Source organism: Carcharodon carcharias, chromosome 7 (genome assembly GCF_017639515.1).
Source record: "Carcharodon carcharias isolate sCarCar2 chromosome 7, sCarCar2.pri, whole genome shotgun sequence".
Taxonomy (NCBI): domain Eukaryota; kingdom Metazoa; phylum Chordata; class Chondrichthyes; order Lamniformes; family Lamnidae; genus Carcharodon; species Carcharodon carcharias.
Genome location: NC_054473.1, coordinates 84,619,173 through 84,635,258, shown reverse-complemented (window position 1 = coordinate 84,635,258; position 16,086 = coordinate 84,619,173). Strand labels below are relative to the sequence as shown.

At 42.5% G+C, this 16,086-nt stretch overlaps 1 protein-coding gene across 4 annotated transcripts in view; it reads left to right on the top strand.

Annotated features, from left to right (window-relative positions):
* Positions 1-16,086, top strand: part of LOC121280378 (E3 ubiquitin-protein ligase RNF123) — a 420,925-nt gene that overhangs the window by 216,205 nt on the left and 188,634 nt on the right. For all 4 annotated transcript variants that reach the window (XM_041192326.1, XM_041192324.1, XM_041192325.1 and 1 more), the window contains exon 31: positions 3,179-3,263. In XM_041192326.1, the coding sequence (XP_041048260.1) occupies positions 3,179-3,263 (85 nt within the window). The remainder of the gene's footprint in view (positions 1-3,178; positions 3,264-16,086) is intronic.

Genomic DNA, 16,086 nt, shown 5'->3' with positions numbered 1-16,086 from the left:
CTCTCCAGATCTCCAATCTCAATTTCAGTCTTAGTTTCCTTAGAAACTGAAAGTCATTTCTTTCTCCGTTTCCCTTTTCAATTATGCTCTGTCTAAACAAATACAAACTTTGAAACCACAGGAAGCTTGGTTAACAGCCTGTTAAGTAAGGAAATCTGAAATGAAACTCACCAATTACTGACTTGACACTCCTGTGCTCGCGTGTCTCATGCATATTTCCTAGAGTCATTACAACACAGAAGGCGACCATTGCTATCTCTCTGTAGAGCAATTCAGTCAGTCCCTTTCCCTGCTCTATCCCTGTAAGTTTGTTTCCCCTCAAGTGACCACCCAATTTCCTTTTGAAAGCATTCATTGTGTTTGTTTCCTTTACTCTTCTCTTGTAGATGGCAGTTCCAGATCTTTGCCACTTGCTGTGTAAAAATGTCCTTCCTCACATGTCCTCATTTCTTGCTCAACAGCTTAAATTTGTGCCCCCTGGTTCTTGTACCACCAACTAATCGGAACCACTTTTCTTTGCCTTCCTTACCTAAACCTGTCATAATCTTGGACTTCTCTACCAGATCTCCGCACAACCTCCTCTGCTCCAAAGAGAACAACCCCAGCTTCTCCAACCTAATCTAGGTAAATTCCCGCATCCCTACAGCCATTCTGGTAAATCTCCTCTGCATGCTTTCAAGGACCTTAATATCCCTCCAAAAGTGTGGTGAACAAAACTGGACATGATATTATAATTGTGGCCATTCCAGAGCTTTGTAAAGGTTCAGCGTAACTTCACTGCTTTTGCACTCAAGATCCCATCTATTTTGCTATTCTGTCAATATGTATCTAGCACTGTCATTATGTCTGCATTGTCTCTATTCCTTCTACCAAAATGCATCACCTCACCCTTCTGTGTATTAAATTCGATCTGCCATTCATCTGCCCATTCTGCTAGCCTATCGATACCTTGGCTGCAGTGAATGGATATTGTCTCATTATTTAGCACAACTCCTGAATGGCATATTTGACATTTTACTGTATTCCAATCCAAGTCACTTACATATATTAAAAAAGTAACACTGACACTTTGGGGACCCTATTGTCTACCATCCTGCAGCCTGAAAATTAACTATTTATCACAACTTCCTGTTTTCTGTTCTTCAGTCATTTTTTTTAATCAAAGCTGGCACTGGATGAGCTTCAGTTTTGTTAACTAGACTTTTATGTGGCACTTTATCGAAGACTTTCTTAAAACATGTATAGACAATATGCATTGCATTCCCTTCATTAACCTTCTCTGTTGCTTCATCAAAAAATTCAATTAGATTGGTCAAACATGATGGGCCTTTTACAAATCCATACTGGCTCATACTGACTAATTTAAAACTCTCCAAGTGCCTGTTATTTTTTGATTAATCCTTGATTATTATTTCTAAGACCTTACCCACCACTGATGTCAAACTGACCAAGCTGTAGTTACTAGGAATGCCCTTACATCTTTTCTTGAACAAGGGCCACATTTGCCATTCTAGAACCCTCTTGCGCCTCTGTTGTACCTAGGAAAGATTGGAAGATCCAGGCAAGTTCTTCTGCTTTCTCCACCCACACTTCCCTTAGTAACCTGGGTTGCAACCCATCTGAACCAGGTGGCTTATCCACTTGACTTAATCACGCTAAGCATCCAGCCTTTCCAGTACATCCTACTTATCAATTTTCACCCCATTCATGACCTCTACCATCTTCACTTTTTATCCTCTGACATTTAAATAAGTCAGCTATTTGGGAGATTCCCTCTCAGCATGCAATAATCTAATTTAAAGTGACCATATTACATGACGAGATCTTAAAATACATAGCTTGCAACTTGGGATGTGAGGATTCCTGATTCATTACCTATGACTCGTTTAAAACATACTTATTTTTAATTGGGCAGTGTTTGGGCTATTGCTAAGCTATTAGTGTACATACCAACATCCCTGCTATTCACAGACTAAATCTGTTGCATCACTGAACAAATTCGGTACTTACTCTTCCTTTGCAACCATGTCAAGCCATTTTCCATTTCAAGAGTTTTAATTAATCAGTGAACAAAATAATTTATTTTACATTGAAACTTAATTTCCTGTGATTGGATACACAGTTGTGGGGGCAGTCAGGATGAACAGAGGTTATATTTGTAGAGCACATATAAGTGTGAGTCGTGGACTAGATGCCCCTGTCTGGTTTATTCCCCATCCCCCAACCCTCTTGATGAACCGTAGAATCAATAAAATTCTGATCAGAGAAAATTATTTGCAATTAACATAATGTACAACAATTACTAGAAGTATCATGATTACTGATTGATCTTGTACACATACTCCTGAAAGAAATGGTCTTAGCTTAGATCAATACTTCCCAGAATAATTTCTTAAATAAGGAAATAAATTTGACAGATTTATGTTTTTTAATTACTATTGCTGATGTGCTGTTAAATTTTTTTTTATGGTTTCTTTGAGAGATTCCTGTCCTGCCGAAGATAATGTGTGAAGGCGTGTTTGTTTAGATCTTGTAAGCTCATTTCAAATCCCTGGCAGTCAAAATAGGTGGGCGAGTGTAAATCCATTTGCTCATTCCCAGGTCATTCTTCAGTCTGTGGCCTGTTGCTGCTTGATCTGACTTATTCCTGACTGTCATCAAATATCTTTATTACCTATTAAAAAAATGCTTTTGGTTCATTTGAAAAGCATATTAGCTGTTGTACAGGCTCTTGATTTCTAGTGCCTGTCTGCATTGATTCCAGTTGTCGATGAGGGGGGCATATGGCCTATTTCCAGACATCTTTCTGTCCACACTGAACAGACTGGAGGTGAACAATCTCAAGCCAGGACAACATTCTCCCACTCAATTTGGAAAGCTGCAAGGACTCCCTCTGCTTTTCCCCGTGTGATTGGGCCAGCCTGAAAAAGAGAGGCTGATTAGTTACCAGAAGTTCTTTGAATAAGTTCCTGCCTGCACTAACCACAAGGCTGCTGTGAATTTCAAGCCCTATTGTAGTTATTGAGGGGGGTTTGAATAGCTGACATTGTGCTTCTAGTCCTGGCAGCTCCAAATCTTGCACTTGAGCATAAAGTGCCAGAAGCAAGGGAGTGTTTGGGACCTGTGGCAATGGAAACGTGAGCTTTCTTTTGGAGTAATTCTCTGTTTCTCTTTTCAGGGATGCGGATTTGGATACAGGTATACACGGCTCCCTCACTTACTGAAAAGTAAACCGGAAGATGCCAACATGCCGAGCCTGCAGAGTGAGTATCAACTGGGCAATAATGTCATTGGAGAATTATCTTTGTAGTTGGTGACAGTCCCTCTAGCCATTGGTTTTCCCCATTTATTTATTTGCATACAAATGAAATGAATCAAAATGACATGGGTTGATGTCCCTCAAAAGAGTTTAATGTTAAACAGGAATCACCTTGGTCAGATGGTTTCCTCTGTCCTATTGTTTCTTCCTATGATGGTAGAAGATGGGACACTCATTGTGTGTTGTAGCCCACTGGGAGTAAATGAACATTGATAATTCAGCTGTGCAATCCAGCTGTGATTTAAGAAAGTGTAGATATGGGAACTTCAACTGTCTTGTTGTAATCCACACAACAATCCACCTAGCTGCTAAGCAGTCTGCCCTGCTCTGTAATTAGGTTTCTCTACAGGAGAATTCGTTGCTGCAATGAAGTTAGCTTAAATGCTACAGATTCTTCATCTTGCAACACCCTGAGAAAAAAAATAACTAAAATGCAATGATCTAAGTGGATGGTGGAGCAAGCTCAAGGTGCTGAATGGCCAACTCCTACTCACTTGTTTCTTCCTATGCTGGTAGAAAATGAGACGCTCACTGTGTGTTGTAGCCCACTGAGAGTAAATTAACACTGATAACTGTGAAATCCAGCCGTGATTTAAGAAAGTGTAGATATGGGAACTTCTGAAGAAGAGCCATATTGGACTCGAAATGTTAATTCCATTTCTATCTGCACTGACCTGCTGCCAGACCTTTTGAGTTTTTCCAGCACTTTGTTTTTATTTAAAAATTTCTCATGGCCAACAGTGGAAAAAAGCAGACAAACTCCTCTTAGACATTCAAAACGAGCCCAGGAGACACCGTTGACCGTGACTTCTATTACTCGCTACCGACCTCTTATATGATGCAATCTTTTCCTCAGCCAAGAATCAGTCCAACTATCTCTTGAAGGTACAACATGAATCAGCTGTCACTGCAGAAGCTTACAGCTTGTGTTGTGCTGGTAGGGTCCTGTTGTGTCAATACAAGAGATGGCTTACAAGGGATAAAATTTCAAAATAAATCCATACCATTAATTTAGATTTGGTTTAAAAATGTTTGTTTCCATTTCCTCCAGGACGTTTCTCCTGCTTAATAAAGATCGTTGAAGTTTGAGAATCTTTTTTAATGAATGTAATAAATTTTTAAGGCTGTAATGAATAACCCATAATAAAGGTCAGCAGCCTCATTAACAGTATGATCGAGAGCTCATAATGACTCAGCTGAGCAGTTATGTCATTAAATGAGGAGAGTTCCAGCTAGGAGTCAAAAAAGAACCTAACCTAGACATCGGGAATTGACAAAGTTTGGATCAAATCTGATAAAACGTTCTTGGTTTAAAGAACAGTTGGTATGAGGATGAGTCAACCTGAAACATCTCCCACTCCCAGCAGAATTAGAAAGAGCTGATCCTCGACTTTGCATTCTGATCCTCTCAGATGGATGTGAAAGATCCCACGACACCAATTGAAGAAATTACAGTTCTAACAATATTTGGAGGACGAATATTTATCAACTAACATCATCAGAAGCAAATTATCTATTCATCCGTTTAATTGCTAAAAGTGGGACTTTGCCATGTGCAGATTGGTTGTCATGTTTACTACAAAATGACCACACTTCAACTTTATTCATGAGCAGCAGTGTGCTTTGGGAAATCCTAAAGACATGAAAGCCGTTCAGTAAATGAAAGTTCTTTTACTCCTTTGTCACAGTGCTTCAACAATACTAGCAGCCTTCCATCTCGTAAGATGATTGTTTGTGTCATGGTGGTCAACTGTGTTACACATTGCCTGGTGTGACTCGGAAGTCTCACTTTGGCATGGCAGCCTCTGCCACATTGGCTGTTAAGGAAGATAATGGGCTAAGAAGGTGAATGATTTGCTGGTCTCTGTTTTCTCTGGCCACCTTCTTGGCCAGCACAATTTTTTGTTTCTGCTTGCCTCTTCCAATGCCCTTGCAAGCAGTCAACCTCCAGAGGTCACAGCTATCGGCAGCTGCCTCTCAGCTGTCACTCAGTGTCCGCCATCTTCATATCTCACTTGCAGGTAGCCTTGTAGCAGAGGCATGGGTGCCCAGGAGGTTGTGACCCATTGGATGGTTCAGTGTACAGAAAATCTTTGTGTATATAGCCATCAGTGGCTATCAGTGGAAGTGGCTGAGTCAGCGCAAATGTCTTTGGCTTAGTAGTGAGTGTATGCTGATGGAATTAACTCAGGATCTCTGAGTTGCTGACCTTGTCCTGCCAAGGGATGCCTAGGATACTTCTGAGACAGTGAAGGTGGAAACTGTTTACCCTTTTCTCCTACCTAGCATATATTGTCCAGATCTCAGCACTGTAGAGGAGTGCGCTGAGAATGCATACATGGTAAACTTCCAGTTTGCTGTTCTCAGTTAGGTTGCTGTTGTTTCGCACTATTACGCAGCTTGGACATAATAGCTGCAGCTTTTGCAATGCATGTGTTGACTTCAGCATCAAGTGACAGATTGCTGGTGATTGTGGAGCTTCACATATATGTTAACAATCTCCAGCGTCACATTATTTATACATATGTATAATTTATAGAGATATGTGTGTGTGTATTTGATATGTATAGTTCACATGTTGATGGTCCCAATACCCAGTCAGATTAGTTTTGTAAATTTATAATTGGGTAAATAATGTGTGTGACCCGAGCAGCAAGTTGTCAATTCTGTAGTTTAAATCTCATAAATTACACCAATTTGGTTCATTGTCTACAGTGGTGCTTCTTGGTATACCGTTGTTTCACACCTCAGCATGCAGATTCACTCCCCCGCCTGCTCAGATTGATGAGGTTGAAGCTTTTTTCCCCTACAATTTGAAGGGCCATGCAGAAGAATGTTTGGAATGGGTTGAGGGGGAGGCAACACACCCTGTCATCCATAGAGGAAAACTGCATATTACCTTGTTTGTGAAATGTGCCTGATAAAGTGAACTGGTTTCACTAGATTATCTTTAAGAATCAGAGAGAAATACCACAGAGCTCTCTCCTCCTGAAAACTCTACCTATGGACACTGCGCTCCCTCACAGTTAAATTGGGGAGAGTCCTTCACAGTGCAATTGTATGTTGTCTAATGGGAAGAATGGGCTTGAATAATCTTTTTTCATTCTGTGCCTCCCTGTGCTGTTATAATTTGGCGCTAAATTATCAGATTTATTTCTGGAGGTCACAAAAGGTTTGAAAAATGCATATGTTATATGGTTGTAGTGGGTATTCTTTTTTGATTTAATTTTGGTTATGTGTGGGGGACAGAATAGAGGCAGTTTTACCCTGTGTCTAACAGAAACTTCACCTGATTGGGGAGTTCTTGATGCAGCAGTTTAGGTGGAGCCCTACTCCATAACTAATTAGTTCTCTACATAACTTCTTACGTTGAATTGGACAGTGTGAAGTGAGCTTTTTCTGCACGTAACTATGTTGTATGTGACCTGATAATGCTGAATGATGATTCTTGATGCTAGTGTTTTATTTCATTGGCATCTCTCACTTTGAACACAAAGATAGCGGCAAAAATAAATTGGTGAATGCATCGATGGCTGCAGGTCAAGTCAGCAACTCTACATCAGTTTGCACTAATAGGCACATAACGTAAAGTCATTGGAATCTACACAGGTATTTCACACACGAAAAATGTGGCAGCACTTGACAGTCAGTGCAGTAGTGTGCTCCCAAGTTTGTGCCGTGCCATTGGGTTGTTAAATTTTGCTGATCGGGGGTTAAGTGAAACCTGCAATGGGTTGATTGCCTGAACTTGATTGCTCTTCACACTGAGTGACCCCAAAGGAGCTGCAACTAGATTATCTTGTCATTATAGTGAGCAGCCTGCAGCCTTCTCCAACCCAAGCACTCATTGCTCAGAAGAGCTTGAAGATTTGAGGACTCTTCATTTCACATGCAAATTATCAGGATCTTTCAGGGAGGATTGTGGCATCCTGTTAAGGGTTGTGGGTGCCAGGCAATTCTTGGGTTAGAACCAGATGGTCCAGTATGAGGCTTATCACAGGGAAGGCAACTGAAATGATTGGCATTGATCAGTTGTGTCATTTTTTATCAACTGTGCAATGCATTTGGTGATAAACATTGAGATAAAAACAAAAAAACTGCGGATGCTGGAAATCCAAAACAAAAACAGAATTACCTGGAAAAACTCAGCAGGTCTGGCAGCATCGGCGGAGAAGAAAAGAGTTGACGTTTTGAGTCCTCATGACCCTTGGACAGAACCAGTTCTGTTGAAGGGTCATGAGGACTCAAAACGTCAACTCTTTTCTTCTCCGCCGATGCTGCCAGACCTGCTGAGTTTTTCCAGGTAATTCTGTTTTTGTTTTGGTGATAAACATTCTTGGAAAGGCATTGCACCCAATTATATTATATTGATTATGGCCAACAGGATTCCCAATTAGCTACAGGAATGGGCCAATGTACAGCAACAGGGCTTTAGCAAACAGGTAACACACACTTTTACTTGCACTCCATGCCCAGAATTAGTCCAGACATCCTACTGTGGCTATTCAAGCGATGACCATTTAGGCTATGGTTTACTGATAGTGAAAATTTAAGTTGGTGTTGATTGGAGGCTGGGAGTGGAGAGGCAAGGCATGGGCACAAGCCTCGCGGTCTAAGTTGTACTGATACTTTTGCATTGTTCATACAAAGTCATTTGCATCTGTATAAAAGGGCAGGATAATTGCAGCTTTCATTTCCTCTTGTACAGTACTGCTATTATCAGTGTTAGGACTAAAGCTGTTGAGAAAATGTTTGCTTCCAGCTAAGAATCCATGCAACCAGTGCATGTAATATAAGATTTTAATGATGGAAAGCTTTGTTAAGTTAGATGAATTTAAAAACTCAGTCCTTTTCCTTTCAAATTTTTGAGCATTAACCAACACCAACAAGTTGTATTTACGTAGTGCCTTTAATAGTGCCTAAAACACTCCAAGGCGCTTCACAGGGCTGTCATCAGAAAAAACTTGACAAAGAGTCACATGAGATACCAAGAGAGATGATCAAAAGTTTGGTCAAAAAGGTAAACTTTGAGTGTCTTAAACGAGGATGGAGAGTTGGAGGCATTTAAAGGGGCATTTCCAGAGCTTAGGGCCTAGACAGTTGAAGGCACAGTTGTTAGTGGTGGGGCAAAGGAAATCGTGGATGCAAAAGAGGCCAGAATTAGAGGAACACAGAATTTTTGTAGGGTTGCAGAGCTGGAAGAAGTTACAGAGATAAGGGGACATGAGACCATGGAGGGATTTGAACAAAAGGATGAGAATTTTAAAACTGAAGTATTGCTGGAGTGAGTTCAGGGGTGATGGGTGAATGGGACTTGGTTAGGATACATGCAGCAGAGTTTTTATTGGCCACAGCTTTGCAATAGATGGTTTGGAGGTAACAAAAGCATGAGGGCTTGAGCAGCAGGTGAGCTGAAGCAGAAACGGGTGATATTCTAGAGTTGGAGGTAGATGACGACAAGAAGATAACACATCAGAAGCTCAGCTCAGAGTCAAGAGGTCAGCAGAGATTGTGAAGAGCTCGGTTCAGCTAGAAACGCTGGCCAGGGATGCAGATGAAATTAGTGACTGGGGAATAGAATTTGTGGTGGGGGATGAAGATAATGGCTTCAATATTCCTAATATTGGAGGATATTTCTGCTCATCCAATGCTAAATGTTGGATAAGATTTGTGTTTTCAGATGATGTCACTGTGCAACATGTAGGTGAGAAATGGGAGGGGGGAACCAAGGAAAGATGCTATGGGACAGAGGTAACAGAGCAGGAGCCATTGCTAATATTTCTCTGGCTATGACTGGGTAGGTAACCATAGAACAAGGGCAGCAGTTGCATGAGGTTAGTGTAGACAACCCTGCCAGCAGCTGCAGACAAGTCTGGAAGGATGAGAAAGGATATTTTACCATGGTCGCCATCATTTAGGCTACCATTTGTGATTGATAAGGGTGTTTCAGTGTTGTGGTAATGGCAGAAACCTGACTGGATGAGCTCGAACATGGAGTTGCAGGAAAGATGGACATAGATTTGGGAGTCAGGAAAAGGTTCAAGGACTTTGGAGAGGAAAGGGAGTTGGGAGTAAGGCTGGTATCATGAGTAAGTTGAATGTTGGAGATTAATCTTTAGCAGCTTGAATGACAAAAATAGACTAGGGAAATCTCAGGCATCAATCAATATTCAAGATGTATCCAGAGTTATGTCAGGGTGTTTCAAATTTTTGGACAAGAAAATGGCAGAGGCAAGCTGGTAAATTCATCGTGGATCGACAGGCCACAGCAGGTTGAGGCCCTAGCCAAAGCATTACTTCCATCAGCTCATTCAACAGGGACTAGTGCCTTCTCTCCCAGGTAAAGTGAAAAGCTCTGCCTAAGTCAAAGTAACCGGGCTTATTTTCGATGTGTTGATAGGTGACAAAATTTTATTTTATGGAGATGAATTTTTGCATGCCACTACCCCAAAGCCTTTATTTTTAAGTGAGCAAAGCCTGGGATAGTCCATTGGAAACCTGTTACTTGCACTGTTTGGTGTCAGTTAACACCATTTTGTCAAAGCTTCAGCTCTTTTGAGTTCAGCCTTAAGAGTTGCTTTGGCAGGACTTGTTCGCTATTCAGACAGAATTGACGACACTTCAATTCTGAGCAGGACATGTACCAACTGCAGGTAAGGTCTATATCACCAAAATGGTCAAAGTTCACAAAGTGCAAAGCAGAGGGCAACAGTCCAAACATCCTGGCTCAGATTGAAAGTAGTGACCACTCAGTTTTAAAAGCGAACTCATTTTGTGTTTGTTTTTTTATTCATTCATGGGATGTGGGCTTCACAGGCTGGGCCAGCATTTATTACCTACGCTTAGTTGCCCTTGAGAAGGTGGTGATGAGCTGCCTTCTTGAACTGCTGCAGTCCATGTGGCGTAGGTACATCCACAGTGCTGTTAGGGAAGGAGTTCCAGGATTTTGACTCAGCGACAGTGAAGGAATGGCAATATATTTCCAAGTCAGGATGGTGAGTTACTTGGAGGGGAACCTCCAAGTGGTGATGCTCCCATCTATCTGCTGCCCTTGACCTTTTAGATGGTAATGGTCGTGGGCTTGGAAGGTGCTGCCTAAGCGGCCTTGGTGAATTCCTGCAGTGCATCTTGTGGATGGTACACACTATTACTACTGTACGTTGGGTGGTGGAGGGAGTGAATGTTTGTGGATGTGGTGCCTATCAAGCGGGCTGCTTTGTCCTGGATGGTGTCCAGCTTCTTGAGTGTTGTGGGAGCTGCACTCATCCAGGCAGGTGTGGAGTTTGAACACAGGCTGTAATGAGGTCAGAAGCTGAGTGGCCCTGGTGGAACCCAAACTGGGCATCAGTGAGCAGGTTATTGCTAAGCAAGTGCTGCTTGATAGCAGTGTTGATGTCCCCTTCCATTACTTTACTGATGATCGAAATTAGACAGATGGGGCGGTAATCGGCTGGGTTGGACTTGTCCTAATTTTTGTGTACATGACATAGCTGGGCAATTTTCCACACAGCCGGGTAGATGCCAGTGTTGTAGCTGTACTGGAATAGCTTGGCTAAGGGCAAGGCAAGTTCTGGAGCACAAGTCTTCAATACAATTGCCGGAATATTGTCAGGGCCCATAGCCTTTGCAGTATCCAGTGCCTTCAGCTGTGTCTTGCTATCACATGGAGTGAATCAAATTGGCTGAAGACTGGCATCTGTAATGTTGGGGACCTCCAGAGGAGGCCGAGATGGATCATCCACTCGGCACTTGGCTGAAGATTGTTGTGAATGCTTCAGCCTTATCTTTTGCACTAATGTGCTGGGCTCCTCCATCATTAAGGATGGGGATATTTGTGGAGCCTCCTCCTCCAGTGAGTTGTTTAATTGTCCACCGCCATTCACGACTGGATGTGGTCAGCACTGCAGAGTTTAGATCTGATCCATTGGTTGTAGGATCGCTTAGCTCTGTCTATCACTTGCTGCTTAAGCTGTTTGGCACGCAAGTAGTCCTGTGTAATAGCTTCACCAGGTTGACACCTCATTTTTAGGTATGCCTGGTGCTGTTCCTGGCATGCCCTCCTGCACTTTTCATTGAACCAGGGTTGATCCCTGGCTTTATGGTAATGACAGGGTGGGCCATGAGATTACAGGGTGTGTTTTGAGTTTTGAGTGTGAATTCTCAGCTGCTGATGGCCCACAGCACCTCATGGATGCTCAGTATTGAGTTGCTAGATATGTTCGAAATCTATCCCATTTAGCACGGTGGTAGTGCCACACAACACAATGGAGGCTATCCTCAATTTGAAGGCGGGACTTTTGTCTCCACAATGACTGTGCGGTGGTCACTCCTACCAATACTGTCATGGACAGATGCATCTGCGGCAGGCAGGTTGGTGAGGATGAGGTCAAGTGTGTTTTTCCCTCTTGTTGGCTCCATCACCACCTGCTGCACACCCTGTCTAGTAACTATGTCCTTTAGGACTCAGCTGCTCAGTCAATAGTGGTGCTCCTGAGTCACTCCCAGTGATGGACTTTGAAGTCCCCTACCCAGAGTACGTTCTGCATCCTTGCCACCCTCGGTGCTTCCTCCAAGTGGTGTTCAACATGGAGGAGCACTGATTCATCAGCTGAGGGAGGGCAGTACCTGGTGATCAGCAGGAGGTTTCCTTGCTCATGTATGACCTGATGCCATGAGATTTCATGGGGTCTGGAGTTGATGTTGAGGTCTCCCAGGACAACTCCCTCCTGACTGTATACCACTGTGCTGCCACCTCTGCCCTGCTGGTGGGGCAGGACATACCCAGGGATGGTGATAGTGGAGTCTGGGACATTATCTGTAAGGTATGATTCCATGAGATGACTATGTCAGGCTGTTGCTTGACTAGTCTGTGAGACAGCTCTCCCAATTTTGGCACTAGTCCCCAGATGTTAGTAAGGAGGACTTTGCAGATGTGTGAGAAGACCTCAGGCCCCTGACAAGGTTTGTGTAGGTGTTTGCAGAGGCCACAAGCTCCTGACTTTCCCTGGCTGTTGTACGTGTGTGAGGAGGCCTCAGGCTCCTCACCGCCCCTGGCCTAAGGTGGGTGAGTGAGGAGGCCTCATGCTCATGACCCTCCCTGATTGGTATTGATATGTGCAGAGGCACAGGCTCCTGATTCTCCTGGCTAGTGTAGGTAGGCGTGTGCATGTTTCTTGCTGATTTTTGATTCTCTGTGATCTTGAGTGGTACTGGAGAATGATAGCACTGTTTTTAGTTTTATTTTTCTGAATTGCTATCTCTTTATTTTGCATATATTCCAGAAGATTTCAGAAGATTTGTCAGTTACTAGTTTTTGATTGAGTGTATATCTTTCTTTGCTGCCTCCCCTGTTTGTCTCTCTCCTCTGTAGATTGGATTCTCACTGGTTGCCATTTAAAGCAGTGATAGCTGACTGGCTATTAACATGTAAGAAAGTAGCCTTGGAAAAACATTTGGGTTAAAATGGGGCTATACAACTCGGCTTTTTTAATTCATTCTTGGGATGTTGGGCATTGCTGGTGAGTCCAGCATTTATTTGCTCATCACTGATTGCCCGGAGAAGGTGATGAGCCACCTTCTTGAATTGTTGCAGACCATGTGATGTAGATACACCCACAGTGCTGTTAGGGAAGGAGTTCCATGGTTTTGATCCAATGGAAGTGAAGGAATGGCAATGAACGCTTCCAAGTCAGAATGTTGTGTGGTTTGGAGGGAAGTTTGCAAGTGGTGGTATTCCCATGTGTCTGCTGCCTTTGTCCTTCTTGGTATTGCACTGACAGCACCATTGTATATTGTTCATTTTTGATTGATTGACTGTTCCAGCAATTAATAGTCTTCTACATTTCTACCTAGGTAAGGTTTCACTTAATGTTTGGCTTGTTCGTCAAATATGGACCCACCTTACCTTCTGTACTGGTCTGACATCATGGACCCTTGTGTGTTCAGATCAGAATTGTTTCTTTTTTCATGTTTTCTTAATGTTCTAAGTGTTTAGTTTTTGATTGAGACCATAGTATTATTTACTTACCCTTACTGGACTTTCAAAAGTTGCATTTGCATGAGGAATATTGTAGTATCAAAAAGTCTCAAAGAGACAGTATTCTCTGATTGACCTGAGCTAAAGTGTGAAGAGAACCTCAGACTGTTTTTGGGGATTTTCCTGCTCTGCCAGTATGATGCCGCAATGGTATCTCAACCTGGTTTTGAACTCAGGCTTTGGGGGTCAATATTCTGAGTGGTACAAATTACCACCATGAGACCCAGTGAGCTAAATCCCATTCCATCTGCCTGAAGCTTTTCTTTGAATCAGTGGAAAGGTTACACCTTCCCCTGAATAGAGGAGCTGTAGATTTCTTTTACATATGAACATAGGTAAAGTGGGTGGGCAAAGATCTGGCAAATGAGTATAATGTGGGCAAATGTGAAATCATTCATTTTGGCAGGAAGAATAAAAAAGTTTATTATCTAAATGGTAAGAGATTGCAGAGCTCGGAGATTCAGAGGGATCTAGATGTCCTAGTACATGAATCACAAAAGATTAGTGTGTAGATACCGCAGGTAATTAGGAAAGCAAATAGGATGTTATTTATTGTGAGGGGAATTGATTACAAAAGCAGAGAGGTTTTGATTCAATTTTGCAGGGCATTGGTGAGATCACATCTGGAGCATTGTACTGGTCTCCTTATTTAAAGAAAGATGTAAATGCGTTAGAAGCAGTTCAGAGATGGTTTATTCGGCTAATGTCAGGAATGGACGGGTTGTCTTATGAGGAAAGGTTGGAGAGGTTCGGCTTGTATCCTCTGGAATTTAGAAGAGTAAGAGGTGACTTAATTGAAAGCTTTAAGACCCTGAGGGGTCTTGACAGGGTGGATGTGGAGGGGATGTTTCCTCTTGTGGGAGAATCTAGAACTAGGAGTCACTCATTTAAACAGAGATGAGGAGAATTTTTTTCTCTGAGGGTTGTGAGTCTTTGGAGCTCTTCCGCAAAAGGCAGTGGAAGCAAAGTCTTTGAATATTTTTTAAGGCAGAGCTAGTTAGATTCTTGATTAACAAGGGGGCAAAAGGTTATGGGGGAGTAGGCAGGAATTTGGGGTTGTGGTTACATTCAGATCAGCCATGATCTTATTGAATGGCGGAGCAGGTTTGGGGGCCGAGTGGCCTCCTCTTGCTCCTAATTTGTATGATCATATACGAAATAGGAGCAGAAGTAGGCCATTCAGCCCCTCGGGCCTGCTGCGCCATTCAATAAGGTCATGGCTGATCTGTTTGTGTTTTGAATTCCACGTTTCCATCTACCTCCGATAGCCTTAGATTCTTGTTAGGCAAAGGAATCTATCTACCTCTGCCTTAAAAATATTCAGTGACTCCACCTTTGGGGGCAGTGTGTTCCAATGTCGCACAACCTTCAGAGAAAAAGTTTCTCCTCATCTCCATCCTAAAAGGGCGCCCCCTAATTTTAAAACAGTGGTCCCTAGCTCTGGACTCACCCACAAGATGGAACATTCTTTCCATATCCACCTGGTCAATACCTTTTCAGGATTTTATATACTTCAATCAAGTCACTGCTCACTCTGCTAAACTCCAGTGGAAACGAGCCCAGTCTGTCTAACCTTTCCTCATAAGACAACCCACTCATTCCATTCAATCTAGTAAATCTCCTCTGAACCACTTCCAATGCATTTACATCCTTAAATAAGGAGGCCAAAACTGCGCACACTATTCAAGATGCAGTCTCACCAATGCCCTATATAACTGAAGCATAACATCCTTACTTTTATGTTCAATTCCTCTCATAATAAAGGATAGCCTTCTTAATTACTTGCTGTACCTGTATACTAACTTTTTGTGACTCATGCACTAGAATACCCAGATCCCTCTGCACCTTGGAATTTTGCAGCCATTCTCCGTTTAAGTAATACTCTGCTTTTTTATTCTTCCTGCCAACTTCACATGTGAACAACTTCACATTTTCCCAAATTATACTTCATCTGTCAATTTTTTGCCCACTCACTCAACCTATCTATATCCATCTACAACATCCTTACGTCCTCTTCACAACATAATTTCATACCTATCTTTGTCACCTGCAAAATTAGCTACCATCTCTTCACTCCCCTCATCTAAGTCATTGGTGTAAATCGTAAAAAACTGAGGCCCCAGCACAGACCCTTGCAGGTCTCCACTCATCACATCCTGCCAATCAGAAAAAGACCTATTTATGCATACTCTGTTTTCTGCCAGCTTTAAGCATTTCTTAATCAATTTTCTCTCCTTTGCCTGAAGACTTTTTAAGTGAAACGGTCCCCCTATGTCATGTGCTCATTATCCTTCATGGTCAAATCTAGACATTGATGACCATGGGATATTTAATAGTGGCAAGGGGAAAGCATCCCATCTTAGCCTGGTCCTGTTGTTGGATGATTAGGATTTGAACATGTAACATCACACACACACCACCTGGACTGCAACATCACACACACACCACCTGGACTGCAACATCACACACACACCACCTGGACTGCAACATCACACACACACCACCTGGACTGCAGTGTTTCAAGAATGCAGCTCACCACTACCTTTTCAAGGACAGTTAGGGAAGGGCAATGAATGGGCCTAGCCAGGGACACCCACATCCCATGAATGAATAAATTTTTTTAAAAATGGACATCCACTTCAGTTTAGTACTGTTGGAGTGCTGCACTTTTGGCAATGTCGTCTATCAGATGAGCTTGTATATCAAGGTCCTGTCAATCTAATCAGGTTGG